This window comes from Lingula anatina, chromosome 5 (genome assembly GCF_051362555.1).
Source record: "Lingula anatina isolate TDL-2025a chromosome 5, LinAna3.0, whole genome shotgun sequence".
Lineage (NCBI taxonomy): Eukaryota > Metazoa > Brachiopoda > Lingulata > Lingulida > Lingulidae > Lingula > Lingula anatina.
In genome coordinates this window covers 7,031,103-7,048,880 of record NC_141771.1, presented here as the reverse complement: position 1 = coordinate 7,048,880, position 17,778 = coordinate 7,031,103, and the positions used below count along the sequence as shown (strand labels likewise).

At 34.3% G+C, this 17,778-nt stretch overlaps 1 protein-coding gene across 2 annotated transcripts; it reads right to left on the bottom strand.

Annotated features, from left to right (window-relative positions):
* Positions 1–155: 155 nt before the first annotated feature.
* On the bottom strand, positions 156–17,550 carry LOC106181770 (ATP-binding cassette sub-family B member 6). Of its 2 annotated transcripts, none has more exons than XM_087012650.1 (21): positions 17,380–17,550; positions 16,522–17,039; positions 14,647–14,800; positions 12,397–12,583; positions 11,914–11,997; positions 11,338–11,440; positions 10,885–10,974; positions 10,503–10,624; positions 9,919–10,028; positions 9,503–9,568; positions 8,386–8,606; positions 5,697–5,760; positions 5,105–5,190; positions 4,681–4,738; positions 4,073–4,177; positions 3,605–3,678; positions 3,117–3,217; positions 2,581–2,693; positions 2,209–2,372; positions 1,506–1,647; positions 156–1,234 (listed from the first exon to the last, which is right to left on the bottom strand). In XM_087012650.1, exons 2-20 carry the CDS (start codon positions 17,019–17,021, stop codon positions 1,518–1,520), a joined length of 2,532 nt encoding a protein of 843 aa, XP_086868776.1. In that variant the 5' UTR covers positions 17,022–17,039; positions 17,380–17,550; the 3' UTR covers positions 156–1,234; positions 1,506–1,517. The 2 variants fall into 2 exon arrangements, with proteins under 2 accessions (XP_086868776.1, XP_086868777.1); XM_087012651.1 differs by having other exon boundaries at positions 12,397–12,580.
* Between the last annotated feature and the right edge of the window lie 228 nt (positions 17,551–17,778).

Here is a 17,778-nt window from a genome sequence, read left to right as displayed (position 1 = left end):
AAAAAAAAAAAAAAAAAACAGGGACAAACATTGAATGTAAAAATGGATTCATTAACCATTGGTATGTTTGGGAAAATTGTTATTTACTCAAGGAAAAATCATTTTTTGGCCAAAACAAAGAGTTATTAACCCTTTAACAGAAATAATGAAAATAATTTGATCAGTTTCCTGCTTAAATTTAATTCATTATATTAAAAATTGCAACCTTTTATCACTCTTTAAAATGGATATAAATCAGGACCTAAACATTTAAACAACACCAATACCAAAGTCTTCAAAGGATAAATATTATACAACAGCCAGGCCTCTGCCTTTGTGGGTAGGGTTCTTTCTCTGAGAAAGTGGACCTTTCTGTTGGCATAAATATAGATGCTAGACCTAATTCTGATGGAGAATGGACTTTGTCCCAACTATGTGAAATTAACAGTGCCCTGAAGTAAAAGTACCCATGAAAATATTAAATGAAAACTAGAAAGTGACCAACAATCTATTATACTATAACCCATTATTGAATTTGAACAGTAGCACACATTCTTGAGCATCACACGTTCTTATAACTGCTTAAATATTTTAATAAAAAAAAAACAATAATAATAAATGCATATAGACAACATACATGTTTTGTATCATACTTGATACAGGGAAAATTGGCAGGGTAAATTCTGCATGAGCAAATGCGTCACTTGACCAGAAGTCCACTTCAAATGGCTGTAGAAAGTTCTTCAAAAACACACACTAATAACGTACTTCCGTTACAATTATCATGATAAATGCTCAAACATCATTCAAAACATCATGCATATGTTTTTCATACATTATTCATTTACTAAAATGTATGATATACAAAAAGATTTTAAAAACAAAATCCTGTTCTTGTCAGTTTGGCTATAAAAAAAGCAATAAAGGACCAAGACCTCATTTTATTCTGAAGTCCTTGTGAATATACAAGACAAGCAGTGGTATAACTACAGACAGTATAACCTTTACCAACCACTTATTACCCAAATGTTAGCGTAAGGCCCATAAATAGCACTTTCAGTCTCCTGTTCAGGAGTTGCTCCCAGGTCACATGTGTCACTCAACACAATCATGCAAAAACCATGAAAACACTAGTTTAAACAATCTCATATATTTTCATAGTTTCTTGAAAAACTGGTATTTGGGGATAAAATGGCAAGTTTTTCCACTGATGTCTTGGATGCCACTGGATGGATTTACATGTCATTTATGAATGCTGAAAAAAACAAAAAGATTACGTAAAGAGTTGACTCAAATAGATGATTTTATTTTTGTGACAAAGTTTAGTAAAACTGGATATATTACTTGGCATCTCTCTTTCAAGCGTGAAAATAGCTGAAAAATAAAATAACTTTTTATTCATTCACTAACTAATTATTTTACTGAAAAGTACAATGTGTAAGATTAAAAATGCAGACTCCCCTGAGCGTCAATCAATTTCAGAAAGTCATCAAGAAACACTGACAATCAGTCAGGCTATAACTTACCATTACTGACCACTACTCCTCTTTCTTGTCCAGTTCAGATGAACCACTGCCATTGCTCTCTTCGCCAGCGTCGTCCAGTTTTGACCTCTGTTGGTGCCACATGTCCGCATACGCCTTGTTCAGGGCTAACAGCTCTTCATGCCTGAGAACGCAACATTTAATCTCTTAGTCAACAGACAAATATGTACAGCTTTTTTCTGAGGCCACAAATGAAATTCTTATCAAATAATAAAAAAAAAAATCTACAGCAAATTGCATGTATTACTATGAGAATATATCTGCTTTTAGCCCAAGAATCACAGAAATCCTACTATAATCAGATAGAGAAATCACAACGCATCATGCTGTTCAGTTAACTAGCACTACATTATTCAAAACTAATATCTATCTAACCTTACTGAAATAAGTATCTGAATTCAAAGCTCTTCCCCTTTGACTAACTAAATCACTCACATTCCCCTCTCTGTGACATCGCCTTAAATTAGAACAACTGAATCACTTACACTCCCCTCTCAAAGATATCCCCTTAGATTTGAGATTCTGAATCACTTACCCTACCCTCTCAAAGATCTCCCCTTCAATTTGAGATTCTGAATCACTTACATTCTCTTCTGAAAGATCTACCCTTCAATTTGAAATTCTGAATCACTTACGTTCCCCCCTCAAAGATCTCCCCTTAAATTTGAGGTACTGAATCACTTACGTTCCCCTCTCAATTATCTCCCCTTCATGCACCACCAGGATCTGATCAGCGTGAATGATGGTGGACAGACGGTGAGCCACAACCAAAGTGGTTCTGTTATCACAGATTTTGGCCAGAGAACTCTGGATATTTCTCTCCGTCTTTGTGTCAAGGGCAGACGTTGCCTAGAAAATAAAAAAAGAGCTCTTAATTATCTTTTTTGAACAATTTTTGTTTTTATATCCTTACTGCATACTTGTGTCTTCTCTTCTGTTACAACTCAGCAGAAATTCTAACTAAAAATTGTTGAAACCTTGAATTAAAAGAGTAAAAGCTATTACCATAAATATCATTAAAAAAGCAAATGAGGTGAAATTTAAGTTCTACAAGTACCTCATCTAACAAGACAATGGCTGGATTTTTTAGCATCGTCCTCGCAATGGCAACTCTCTGTTTCTCTCCTCCACTCAACTTCAGTCCCCTCTCACCAACCACTGTTTTGTAACCTGGTATTCATTGACAAAATAAACACAGTCACAAAACTTACTAAGACACTGAAACTAACTCATTTCACATCCAGTTGAAGTTTTGCAGACAAAATTGTTTAAAACATAAGCCTTCCCTTCAAAAAAAAAAAAAAAAAAAAAAAAAAAAAAAAAAAAAAAAAAAAAAAAAAGGAAAAGATACCTGGAGCAAATTTACAGCTAAAACTTTCCATCCTTTAAAATTGACTCATACAATATTTCGGTTCAAAATCACAATGTAATCACTTGCTAGTCTATCCATCTTCAAACATGGATTTATGGCAACCTAGAGTAAATACATAGATAGGCCTAAACATGTACCAGATGAATTCATGTGCAGAAATATTATAAACTTAAACATCAATTTTGCTCAGTCTTTCCTGTTTTTCTTCCATCATGGTTTACCTTCAGGGAAGGTTTGAATCCTGTCATGAATATCTGCAGCTGCTGCTGCACTCTCCACATCTGGGTCTCCTGCTGTGACACGACCATAGCGAATGTTATATCTATAGGAGAAAATCAACTGTATTAGTTTTAGTAACATACTAGTAGGTAAGAAACAATAAAAGAATGATTCAAACTCTATGAAAACTGAAATTTTCTAGAGAGGTAACAAAAAGAGTATCTTCACTGGAATACACAAATATGTTTTATCAATGCGGACTCATTCCAAGCAAGAAAGTATGACTGAAACTTATCACAAGATGTGAAAAGGGTCTAAGACAATGGTGAATACGTGTCAGATTTGGATTACGGTCAGTTGTGTGAGTTAAGACTCTCTACACAATGAGAGCTAACACACTAGGTCAATCGGAATTCTAGCTGCAGTAACACTTTCTTCAATTGTGTTAGTTGAGACACACCTCACACAATGTGTGCACTGGTGGTCCTACCTTATATCATTATTGAACAGCACTGTATCCTGTGGCACCACACCTATGGCCTTCCTCACACTTTCCTGCTGAACCTGGATGAGGTGTAAAAAACTGTTTTAAATTTTATTTTATAAGAACTTGCATGGTCATTTTTTATCTACATCTACAGATTCTGAAACATGTAAGTGCCTATTTACAGTTCATTTTCACCAACATATTAATAATAATAATTATAATTATAATAACAATGATAATAATAATAATGCCATGGCAATGGTGTTAGTAAAAATACATATAGATAATTATATATTCTAAATAAATGGGTACCCAATGACCAGAAATAAATACATTGGTTTCTTAATAAATAAAAGAATACAAGAGAAACAAAAATTAATACACTATACAATGACCACTAGAAACTAACGTACTGAAGTCTTGAGCATTATACCACCTGGGATAAACAACTAAATTTAGAAAATTACCTACCTGGCTGATATCCTGACCATCAATGCGTATTGTTCCAGAAGTGACATCATAAAACCTGAACAGCAGCCGTATGATGGTGCTCTTACCACTGCCAGAGTGTCCTACCTGCAGTCATAATAATTAATTAAATACAACATGATTTTTTTTTTTTCAAATCTAGGCACACCTGGTACAAACTTGTAAATGCATTGTCCAAAAAGCTAAAAAAAAGTCGTTGTGTTAATTTAAACAAATATATCATAAATTATGATATATTCCCAAATATATCATATATTATGATATATTCCCAAATATATCATATATTATATATTAATAATAAAAGTTAAAAGTATATTAAAGCTTTCAGATAAAAGAATTCAAATACATGCTGTGTGGTTCTTAGTTAATAAAATGGAACTCTCTGGCCAAAGAATACAAAAATGTATGTATCATGAAACCATTCTTTTCATTCTGTGCCACTAGCAAAAAGGAAATCTATATGCAATCTTTCTTTTTTCAAAAAAATCCACAAAAATCGTAAATCAAAACATTATTTTAAAATTAACAATTAGCACAGTCAAGCACATATTATTTCCTCTGTTTCTCTCTCAAAAATAATCAATACTTACCAATGCATATGTTTGGCCTGGAGGAACAACAAATGTCACATCTTTAAGGATCTCTTTGCTGAAGGAAAATATAACAATAATAATAATAATAATAATAATAATAATGCTTGGAATAGATTTTTTGTGATTCTATAGTGCCTAATTTACCGGTATATACTTTCCTCTTGCAATTTTACAATTTTTCTTGACTGGAACAAAGTGACCTTGCTGTCCCTGATTCATGCCCCATGAAAATGGATACATGTACTAATAGGGTACATACAGTATGAAAATATCTTGAAGATCTCTTAAGAAAAGTAAACTTCCACTTATTGCCCATTCTGAATCAAGCCAATTTTTCTACTGGTATACAATTAAACTTCAACTCATCATAAAAAAAACTGAAAACAATTACAGACTTAAAATAACAAGACAGTACATGTACCTTGGCTCATAGTGAAATCCAACATGGCTGAACTCTATCATCCCTTTAGTGACCACCAACTCTGAGGCACCTGGGACATCCTTCACCTATTAGAAATCAAATCAGTATAATGTTCATCAGCTCAATTCTACATCTAACAATGATTACCAATTTACCGGTATATGTAAACCGTATTGACTGTATATGCAGCTTTGAATACTACACTGTACAGTGACTGTATGTTTGTATAACAACATTATTTGAAGTTATTTAAAACAAACAAGTAAATAACACACATGAATAACTATCAAATTACTATCAAAGTAGTAATTTAAATGCGTGTGATCCAACTCCTTACTTATATATGCAGAAGATTTATCAAGATCATATAATGGCTTTTTTTTCATTTGTGTAGTGAAAGGTCTATTTTTTCTCTAAATTAGATAACTGCCTTAAGAGACTTAAACATAAGGACCTTTAATATATATATATATATATATATATATATATATATATATATATATATATACCCGTTCTCATTTACATGTTATTCTGAACCAGTTTCAAGTAAAACAACTAACACCCTCCTTCAACTGATTAAATAACTGCTCACCTCTTGCTTCTCTTGTAGAAGATCAAACATATTTTCCATATCAATAAAAGACTGTTGGATCATCCTAGTTTATAAATAAAAATGATAATTACAAGATAGTTAAATGGGAAACAATATTAGAACATCTGTATAAATAAATACTGTTTTCAATTTAAATATTAAAATGTAAAGTTTTTTAAAAAGTTGTCTTGTTTGAGTGAGTGATTTGCTACAAGTACCTCTTCCTCAGCTGTGCTGGAACATTCAGAATTCACTCTGTACCAACTGTTTATTTAAAGGATTTGCGTCTTGCCGTCAGAATGGCCTGAACGGAACATATTCTTCAGAAAACATGCCCAACTAACAATATCTTTATCCAAATACACAAATTAAAAGCTCATTTTGTAAATTTTTGTCTTTAAAAAACGTCCTATTTGCTCGGCCTGGGAGTTAATGAGCTACGTGGTCACGTGGTCCGATGACGACAATCGAGCCACTGGAGAACAGAGCGTGCTTAGCTGTCAAACTGAGCTGCATTGTCTACCTGTAAGATGACTTCTCTGGCTTCTGATAAAAATTAATACTCATTCAAATCTCTTACCCGAGGGATCTAAATCCTCATGAAGCTGTGTAAAACCATTCCCGTCTAGTCAATTCTTTAACGAGCATTTAATTATGGTTATCCCAAGTTGTATAAAACACTGCATTTGAATGAGTAAAGGGTACTGTGGATTATTGCATATGAGGGCCATGTTATTTGTGAAATTCAATTAATTTTATTAAACCGCTGATACTCCGTCTTGCCAACTTTTCTTAAACCGAGGTAAACAATGCCCGTTATCTTTACAAGTCCAATCTTAATCATCCATCTAACTGGAACTTCCTTTACCTCTTAATAAGAGGGTTAAATGGCTGGCGATATTTATCTCAGGTAAAAATCTACCTGTGCTTTAGTTTCAAAGAGCAGCTCCCGCAGACCTGGGGGTACTAGATAAAATCTGAACACCGGGTTTATTGAGGAGCTAGAGAAACAAAGGAAGAATTTTTCCTGCACAGCTTCATAGGAATTTTAGCACGAACTTGATCCAGCTTAGACCTTCTAAATAACAGGGTGACATGGGCAATTTTCAAATACAAAATAAACAAATAATAAAACTATATTTCAGTTAGCCTCCTCTTAAATAAATATACCGGTCTGGATAAATTAGAACATTTATTAAATCGACAGAAAATTTTTGACTTAAATGATGATTTTATTATTAATGGAAATTAAGCTACTATATGGGGCACATTTGCTGAGATTACGCTGTTCTTGATGTTTTGCGTTAGTCTACATTTTGCTGTGCGTGCTTGGAATTTTTTAATTTTTTATACTCACGTATGTAAAACTGCACATTTAGTAAACATTCAAGTAATGATTTTTCCCATGCTACTTATAGCAAACAATGCTCTTTTACCTTGATCTGCTACATGTTTTTGGGTTTGACAAAGCATACAAATTTGCAAAAAGTTTTGTGTACAGATGCAGAACTTGTATTTCAAGGTATAAAATGATAAATCTTTTAAATTATTTTATACTTCAGATGAAATAACCTTCAGAAACAAATCCTCAAAGCATAAACGAATTAGGATTACGAACCATTTTAGTACATAAGTTCCTATTTTTTTCTTTAATATACCGCTCTTTTTTTCTGTTTGTTCTTCAACACGTTTTCTTCAACACGAAGTAATGCCTGGGCATACGCATGCTTCAAGTTACCCTGAGAGCAATTACTTTTATTAATGTTCGCGATGGTGTTTGAACTCAATTGTTTAAATATTGATATTAAACGTCATTTACAAATACCAATAAAATCACCCCATGAAATAAATGAGATATTTTGAAAAATATGAAAGCCCACCAAGACGATTTTGATACCTGTTATTACCTGGGTTGGGAAGTGCAGCGGTGCATAATTAACAGGTTTGTTGTAAATGAGCTTTTGGTCAGCTACAATGCATTTAAAATGCATCAGCAATCAGTATGTTTGCCAACTGATGACAGTTAATCTGAAAGACTACCAGCTCTTGATATGATCTAAACCACCTGAGGTGACCATGATCTAGAGCATCGCAACTATTGTCACCGAAGTTAGTAAGTAAGTCACGGAAGACCGTCACAGACAAAGAAAGATTGTCAACGAGAGCTGCAATTTTGGTGAATCCCACGGCAACACACCAAGGCATAATGAAAATTCCTCAACTCCGTTCAACACAACTTTCCTTAACTTCTCCGTCTGTATGCACCATGCAGCTCAGTTGAGTCTCATAGACCTTTATCGTGATTGTCGTCACAGTACCACGTGACCCAGATATGTTGCTTCATTTATGCATATTGAGGTGAGGTTTACTAAAACGCTTTTTTCTACTAATTAATTGTTTTTTATAATTTTTAAATGGCGGGGATCGATTAAAACATACCTCTAGTGTATAGATTGAGTGCTGAATCTTCAGAATTCGAGAAATAGATTTTTATGAGTCTATTCTCCTTTAAATGTAAAGGTATAATGAAAGGATATCCCCCCCTCATCCTCCCATAGAAAACCATAGGAAAAAAAAACAAAAAAAAACAAAAAAAACGATGCAATCCCATGATAAGATCCACCCCAACCCATACAAAAATTACTGGGATAACTTTTTTCAATTTTTTCATTCACCATAATCCCATTACCTATAATATGTCCCAAACCAGTTAAGGGGCATATAAAGCTGTATGATGTAGGTAGCAAACAGCACGTAGTCCCCCACAGTGAGCACCCTGTTTCCTATGTTAAAGTTCTCAGCCACCAGCCAGGCACACAACATGGAGCCTGCCAGGAGACCAATGTGAATCACCAGGTTCTGGACGGTGTTCAGTAGGTTCAGAGAAGCCGTAGATATCCACTCTGCTTTCTGGAAGAGTGAAATAAGAGAGAGATAACACTGGCCTTATAAATGATGCTTGCAACATGTATAATTTTTATATTAAAGGTACATACGAACCGAGCATCAGTGGAGTGTGGATTCCCAGTAACACATGTAAACCACTTCTACTAGATTCTTATATGGCTCAAATAAATTTGACATGCCAAGGAATAAACTGAATAGATCACTCGATCAGCCACAAAAGACCTTTAGACTGCTCCTTTCTCTAAATTTATGGTTGTAAATTTAACCTACTTCCGTGACCTACTTTCCTACCCCATTGACATACAGCTTACACTAGTGGGCTTGATTTGGTCTTAAAGTGCAATTTAAGTACACAAATAGTCTTACACGATCTTAAAACAAGAGTAAGACCATTTCTGGTCTAACAGCCAATTAAGTTGTCTCCTCTTACACATTCTCCTATTGTGATCAGAGGTGTCCTCTATTGTGAGGGGAGGTATCCCCCATTGTGAAGGGAGGAAACTACTTGACCACTTAAGTAGATGTTAGATCATTTTTGATCTTAAAAGCAGATTCAGTTCATTTTAAGACTACTGCTGTAATGATTAAGATCGTGTAAGATCACTTGTGAACTTAAATTGCACTTTAAGACCAAATCTAGCCCACTAGTGTTAGAATGCCAGCAGCAAAATCTGTTCAAACATCATTTTCGGGTAAAATTAAACAATGCCTTTTGGTAATTCTCTTAGTTATACTACTTGAAACCATATGCTGGCATTTGGTTGGTTTTTGTGACAAAAAATTGACTTTGTATGCATCTTTAATGTATCTGCCATGAAATTGTGGCTTAATACTTGAGCGATAGCAATTATATTTAATTCAATTACACTGCACCGTTATACTGGTAAGTATGCAATTACCTGATAGTCCACAAAAGCTTCATTGTATCTCTCTACTTCAAAATCTGCAGCACCATAATATTTCACCTGAATAATAATAATAAAATAATAATAATAATAACTTACATCTTTTACAATAACCACAAACCTGGTCTGTAGAAATTTCTATGTCTGGACAATCAAATATTATACTAGGTAATATCTAAAGAAAACAAATTTACACAAATATTGTCAAAAAAAAAAAAATCAAATAAATGTAATTAGATAGCCTTTTTCACACTTCCATTGTAACTGTGAGCTCATTGTTTTTTAATTGAGCAATTAATGATCCTAAATGTACTGCAAGTCAGCAAAAGTAATATTCTTGACACAGTTTTGGCAGGACATCCTAAAATTGCTTATTGCTTATTGAAAATTCTATTTTACAACAAACTCACAGTTTCAAAATTGAGCAGTGAATCAACTCCCCGAGCATTTCGCTGGTTGTCTAAAATATTCATCTGCCTTCTGTATTTTGTCCTCCACTCTGTCACTACTATAGTCATAACTAGAATGAGAATGGCCTCAGGTAATTGATAAAATGTTTCAGGAAGTTATCCATCCTTATTACGTTTTACATGTACAATATGTTGCAAGTCAAAAGAATTGTTTATTAGTAGATGTTGTATTATACTGAGAACAGGCACAGAGTCTCCCCTAGACCCCCCCTTACCAACCACTTAGCAATGTAATGCCAAAAAGTCATTTTGAATTGTTTGACCTGGTCTAAAAAATGGTGATTTCTTGACTTTGGGTAAGTTGTATAAGTGATGTGATAAGTACAAAAATATTATTTTATACCTGTAAATCATAACAAAACACCTCTAATAACAATTCTAAATCTAAGAACAACTTTTCTGATTTAACTGTACCATAATTGTAATTGCAAAAATGAAAGCTGTGCCCTCCAAAATTATAATAAAAAACAAAAATATAATTCATTATAATAAAAATAAAGAAACACAGCAGAAGGGTTACTCACCCAGATATAGAACCATGGTGAAGAGAACTATGAGCCCAAACCACCAGTTAAATGCAGATAAAAAGTACACCACGGCAATTATAATATCAGCAATGGTGGGCAAGATGTTGAATAACACATAGCTGAAATAATCAAAATTCCACGCCAACATAACTTAAAAGCTGAAGCAAGTGTTATTCAGAAATGTAGAATTCTAAAATTGTTGAAGATATAAAATTGACATCTTTTAAGATATTCTTCAAATGAAAAAAAAAAGGACAAGATGGCTTTTTAAATTTAGTACATGTATGATTACATTTTTAAATACCTGAAGAGGAGAAAAATCCTTAACCTCAATTATGCGCAATATTCATTTAAAATTAAAAACAATTTAAGTACTCACTTTAGAATACTATTAACACTAGTAGTTCCTCTGTCCATAATACGCAGGACCTCTCCTGTTTTCCTGTTTAAATGCCATCGCAGGGACAGCCTGAAATGATATGATATACACAGGATCATATAGCACAGTGCCCTTAATGAGGATGCATATTCATCAGTTTTCACAGTTAATATGTGGGCTACAGTTGTATTTGGATTGTACATGTATTATGTAATGTTACAGGTTAGACTAGCTATGTCATGGCTGTAAAAAACATAATTTTTCCTGGTACCAGTAGGTTTCATCTTTAAAAAATTAAGCTAAAACAAACTGACAATATCCTTTTACATGTAAAAGTGCCTGCATTCTATAATCCAACAAATTATAAGCAGACATTAATAAGAGCGACTCTCAGACACATATATAAATTGTCACTGTCTCAAAACTCAGACAGATGGACCTACGGGAACTCACCCATGAAGATGACCAAACAGCTTGACTGCCATCTCTCTGGTGGTATACTGCTGGACGCCTATCCACATGAATGTCCGCAGGTTGTTGATGACACCTATTGACCCTGGAGTTGTGAGGCGATAATAACAGGTGTTAAGATGATATATTATCAAAGGTGATCAGGGATCATGAAAAAAATATTCAAGAATTAAATAATTTTTTTAATGTAGGCAGAAAACTAACCCTCCCCCCCCCCCCTCAAAACTAACAAAAAAAAAAATTACAGACCAATACAATCATCATCAGGTACTCTAATAAATTAAATCGTTACAATACTTTTCATTACTGTAAGCTGAAAAAACAATCATAAAAAAACTTATAAATGACTGCATGAATAAACATCCAGTAACCTGTAGTTAAACTGGAGCAGAGGCTAATTACTAGTAAACAACACCCCCCCTCAAAAAATAAACAATGGCTACGAAATATGCAAATATATACTATTCTCAAATTAAAAAAAAAAAATTACAGCACTTTTCCATACTGAACACTGAATATCAATCAATAATAATAATCAAAATACTGCAAATAACTTGCCTGTTCCTCCCCCTTGTAAAAACCTCAGTCCAACATATATCAAGATAAACTGCCAGCAAAACTGGTGGTTGGTCAGAGCATCAACTAGAGAAGGGGAAAGAACAATATATTTATGTGAATTAAATTTAAGGGTACTTTCTGTCACAATTGTTGTTACCAAGTGACTATTGTGCATCTTTAAAGATTAAAACACAAAAATAAACTGAATCATATTCACCATCATTAACCAAGATTTCAGCTTCATATAGTTAAGCACCTCTCCTTGTTTCATTTCTGACACATACCAGTTTTATATACAATATGAGTTATGTATGTAAATGAATTATACTTGACTGTACAAACAGTAACACTTGTATCATCTTATCTCTGCACTTGCCAGCCATACACACACACACACACACACACACACACACACACACACAGAGAGAGAGAGAGAGAGAGAGGAGAGAGAGATTTAAATAAAAGAACAGCTGAGCCACTAACCAATATCTTTGCTGTAAATTGGCACATACAGGTTGACCACTCTCCCTGCCACCAGCAGCAAGGCACACAGGAGGACAAACAGCTGTAACAAGGGGTTCTTCTTGGGCCAAATGAAGGGCCACAGTTTGCGCAGCTTCCACAGCATACCCCGCCATGTTGACTTCTGTCTCTGAGACGTGGAGGACTGCTGAAAAAGAAAATTGCAGTAATTTATTAAGTAGCGTGGGCAAACAATGAATAAACAAACTAATAATAAATTAATTAAACGAATAAACAGATTCCCAGCTGAATGTGTGGGTGAGGGAAGGGATAAGATAAAGAATAAATTTATACAAAATTAAATGAGTGACTATTGCAGACAGCTGCTCATATCAGTACAACATGTAGCACAGGTAAATGACATTTGCTTTCAAAAACTTGAAAATATTTTAGAAATATTCAGTAACATTTTCTACCTTATCTAAGATTTGGGTGAAAAATAGTATTTGGTTAAATAAGAAAAGACCTTAATTGACCCCACAGCTGATGATTTGATCATGATGCAAATTTTTCTAAGCCAAACCAAGGGCATCCTTGGCCTACAACATACTGCTCTCTCTTGGTTTACCTTTTCTACGTCATACGTCACCGCAGCTAATGTAGAACAGAAGGGTTTAACCAGACAACACACGACTCTCTGTATGGTCTTCACCACTATTTCCACACATATGAGCCTGAATATTCTGGTAAGCATTTTTGACCAACATCTGAAACCTAAACTTATTCAAAATATCCCAGTTGGTCTCACAAACTACAGCCTAGTATATAAAAAAAATTATTTTCAAAAATGCGACTTTCCAGCATGTTCATTTCCTGTATAAACAGGTAGTTTAACTGTAAACCGGTTGCTTTTCCTTTGATATTCTTCCAATTTACATGATAGTTTCTAGGAATTCTTGTAAAATTTCATTCTGTATCTGAATCTTTTTTGAATCTTTTCCTTGCAACAACACCAGTACACCCTCTGGTAACTGACAACCTCTAGCACTGACAACTAATGGATAATGGTAATCAACACAGACAGCAACAACTGGGTTCTACATTATTGTACCCATATCTTTCTTTTTTTTTCAGTATTTTAGGTTAAGCTCAATGCAGATATTATGTATTTATTCTATTAAATATGACAGTGCTGTGTTAATTCTAAATACTACTGTGGTTGGAGAGATGGTGCACTTCAGAGCTGTCACACTCTGTGAAAATGAAAATGGGGAGGAAAGGATCATGATTTCACCTAAAATCAAACAAAGTAATGTGCCCTTCAATGTTTAAAAAATTGTTTTAATGCACAATTATCCCAACAAACATAAGTTAAGCACTAGAGCCAGAATCATGTTGTTGGGTCAAGATTTTCAGACATTCAAACCAAAAATGTGGATAAATCAGCCACAAATGTTAAAAAAATAAATAAATAAATAGCAAAGATGCTACATGTACTTATCCTAATTCTAATATTACATGTGTAAAACTACACACACTGGACAATAGAAGTGTCACCCCTGAATCAGAATAATCAAAGTTATTAACCTGAAGAGGCGGAATATAAGCAATGTCAGAATACCGATACAGTTGAATTGTTCAGTCAGAACTGTTTCTTTTGTGAAATTTGATGTTAATAAAATGATCCCAGGAGCATATCATTCCACAGTCATTTATCTCCCCAAAAGTATTGGTTCAGTAGGGATGACACTTCTATTGTCCAGTGTGTGTACATGTAAAGTAGGGAATTGGGATGTGTGCTGTATGATACATGAAACAGAAATAATCAGATCTCTGGCCTGACTCAGCTAATTAATACATCTATAAAAAAATACAGATAAAAGCAATGTGTACAGACACTGAAACTACAGTAATTGCAATAAATTAATATGTACAGACAACAACTACAGTAAAATATACTTGACCTTTTCAATGGGCAAAAGTTATCAAACTTTCAGGTGCAAAATTTTATAAGCACAAAAATGATATTTCCATATAGTATATGTGGCACTTATACTGCATAGAATACAACTGCACAGTATAGTATAGTAGCCATCTATTTAATTTTGTTACTACCACTCAACAGAAGTGGAAGTTCTAATTTCAAGAAATTATGATGTAATAAAAATATTGTATCTGTAAAATTCACAATATCCTCCCTTTGAAAAGACAGAGCAATTACTGTAACTGATGTGTCTGTACATAAGGACTGAGTCCTGGTATTTTACTTACCTGCCCACTCTCCACATCTGTCGTTCCATCCTCGTTAACAAGCAGACTGAAGAAAGGACTGGGCAGTCCAGGAGCACATAGACCAATGAAGAACAACAGTCCAGTGGAAATGTAACGGCAAACCCACAGACCAAATTCCACCTTGTCTGATGTACTGAAAATGTATTATGTACTAGTAAACGTGCAGGTTGAGAATTTTTCTTTTTTCTAGTTATAATAATACAAGTAATACTGCATTTAAAAGTAACTTGTCATGTAGGATGCAGTTGGGCATTTTTTCCTCTTTGCAAGTCACAAATACATTCTTGTATTTTTATTCATTTACTTATTATATACTTTAATATTAGTTTTGGGGGTGAGGGAGGGAGGGGACCTACTATATAAGCTACAAAGTTAGAGGTCTACGTGCCCATGTGCCTAATCCCCCCCCCCCCTCACTCCACTTATATGCACCATTACACACTTAGAGAAAATTCCCACAGATATTAAGATCGATCTATCCCCCTGGGGAGTCTCACTAAATTGCTTTCAACTTGGCCGGCTTAAATGTCTGTCACCTCTAGTAAAGCTGTTAGGGGGTAACTATCTTTACTAATACCTTAGCTGATTCGGTAGGCGTGACAGACATTTAAGCCTCTTGGGCTGACAGTAATTTAGCGTGAACACCTAGGGAGTTAGGTTGATCCAGATGGATCGATCTAAATCTGTGGGAAAGCAGTCTTATATTACATAAGTTTTATACACTTTGTTTCCATGGTAATGTACTACTGGTATTATACTAGTAACTGGATAAGGGACACATATAGTTACTGTCAAAGGGTCATTCTCCACGCGGATGACCCCTTTGTGGTTTCTGTCTTGTATCTGTTAACTGGCCAGGGATAATTTTTAGTCTAGTAAGAGTCTTGGTTATTTCTAGCATGACTGCAGGTGAAAGACTAAGACCTAAGATACTTGAGTTCACTGGTGCAGAAACGGTTAACCTTCATGTAGCACAGACACCTTGTTTCCTCATAAACTCCTATATGTTTATTGCATGTAAATGTTTTTACTATGCAAGTAAATCTGTTTTAGTTTAACATATGTTAGACAAGCTATACATTCAATAAACCTGCTTGTTTAATTGTACATAATTTTATGCTGCCAGATGTTTCCTGAAAACAATGTTCACATACACTTTACTTGTAGAAAAAAAAAACTTTGTCTTCAATGATTCAGTCTTTGATTTGGGAAATCAAAAAGTTATCATCATTACATCTTTATCATATCTGCTCAAATACATATGAAAGACAAATATTACATCAAATTTATTTATAAATAGCTTCATTTACTTTCTATCTGATATCACATATTTAAGTTGCTGATAAAAACATGATATAGTGGCCTAGAAACCTGCGGTCATATTTGCTCAATGGAACTGTACATTGAGTGTCAGGACTCTAAAGTCTTACTTACAAAATGGGATCATATGCCTAGTACATGACATGAATTTCATTAAAATTTATGCACTTTACTCCTCTCCATTAAACTTATCACCTTATCATTTAAAAAATATAAAAAATATATGCTACAATTAACGAAGCCCTGGCTGAAAGATTTTTTTTGTATCTGTAGATTAACATAACTTATGTCTGTAGATTAATATGACGTATTAATTTTAAACACAATGAATAAGAGTGACTTTACAAAGTACCAGAGAAAAATGCATTCATCATTTACTTTCAGCAAAATCACATTCATTTTAACTTCATAGAAAGGAAAATATATAAATTAAAAAATAAGTGAATAAATAATTCAATCACTAATTGAGATACAGTAAGCCCCTAGGAACATTTTATTCAAACATCATTAAAATAAAACAATATTTCCACTTACTTTTCAAAATACCACCACCATCTTGGACTCCACCATGATACAAGTGCAAGATTCTCACTTATGAACGCCAGGGACCAGAACATCAACAAAACAAGTCCATGGCCACGCGTCGGAACCGTGGGCAACTTCTTCGTCCTTTCAAGATGGAGCACATACAAACTGAATATCCAGGCCCAGGTCCAAAATACTAAACTGACCACCATATACAAATAAACCACCTTAGAACCGAGATATGTTGCATGGAGCGTGAACATGGCTAAACTAATCGCCCCCATGAGAATACTGAGAAATACTTGCAAGCGATGTAGATTTGACTTTGGTAAAGTACTTTGGTCAGCTAGAGCTCCATATTTGTGATAGGCTACCACTTCCACTCCTCCAAGAAGTGTAATAATTCCAAAAAGAACTGATGATGTGACGGTGTCCACAAAGCAGTGGTTAAGTCCGTGGTCTACCCAGGGGTTGGAGAGGCTACTGTTTTCTGGACAGAAGGTCGCCATTGTAGCCAACTAAATTTGCTGTAACAAATATGTTTAATCAAAATTATATCGGATTAGTAAAAAAATTAATATCCCACGTTCAATCAATCTATGCAATTTCATTTTATATTATATATTTTATATTAATAATATTATAATATTATATATTTTAATACAGTTATTAATTCACTTTGGGGACAAATCTAGTGTGGTGAATTAAGGTTTTTTTCTGGTTTCTAGATCCAGTGGCATGGTTGATCAAGGTGACAGACAAACGTGCCCAAAGTCAAATAATTAATGAGCGCAGTACGCCGGCCGGGAGAAATAGCAGTCGAGTATTTATATATAATCTGTTATGTTTTACATTTAAACAGTTTACCTTCACACTGAGAGCCCTTTGAAACGCCTTTGACCACCTTGTGTAAGATCTCCTATATCGATCTGTTATCAGCGCATGTTTTTGCTAAATCATCTTGCTGGTAAAGTTTGTTTTCGTAACATTTCATTGCACGTTGTGCTACAGAAACAGATGGCAGCACTATCAAGAGGAGACTGTCTATATACCTCCGATACATCGCTTGCTGAAAGATGGCGCTATGTACAAATGTATAGCCCTTTCAACAGCAGATTTAGGGGTTTGCTGGGGGAGGGGGGGGGGAGAGGGGAGAAGAGAAAACATTATTTTTTTTGCGTTTGAGGTTTGTGGCCTATTTTTTAAACTTTGCAGAATGTTTGTAGACAAAAAAGGGAAGAATAAAGGATAGGCCTAAATAAAATA

Coding starts and splice junctions, on each gene's coding strand:
- LOC106181770 (XM_087012650.1), bottom strand. CDS start 17,021: ATGGCGACCTTCTGTCCAGAAAACAGTAGCCTCTCCAACCCCTGGGTA. Junction 8,607..9,502: donor AAGCTTTTGTGGACTATCAG/GTAATTGCATAC, acceptor TCACTCTTCCAG/AAAGCAGAGTGGATATCTAC. Junction 3,679..4,072: donor ATGGTCAGGATATCAGCCAG/GTAGGTAATTTT, acceptor CACCTCATCCAG/GTTCAGCAGGAAAGTGTGAG.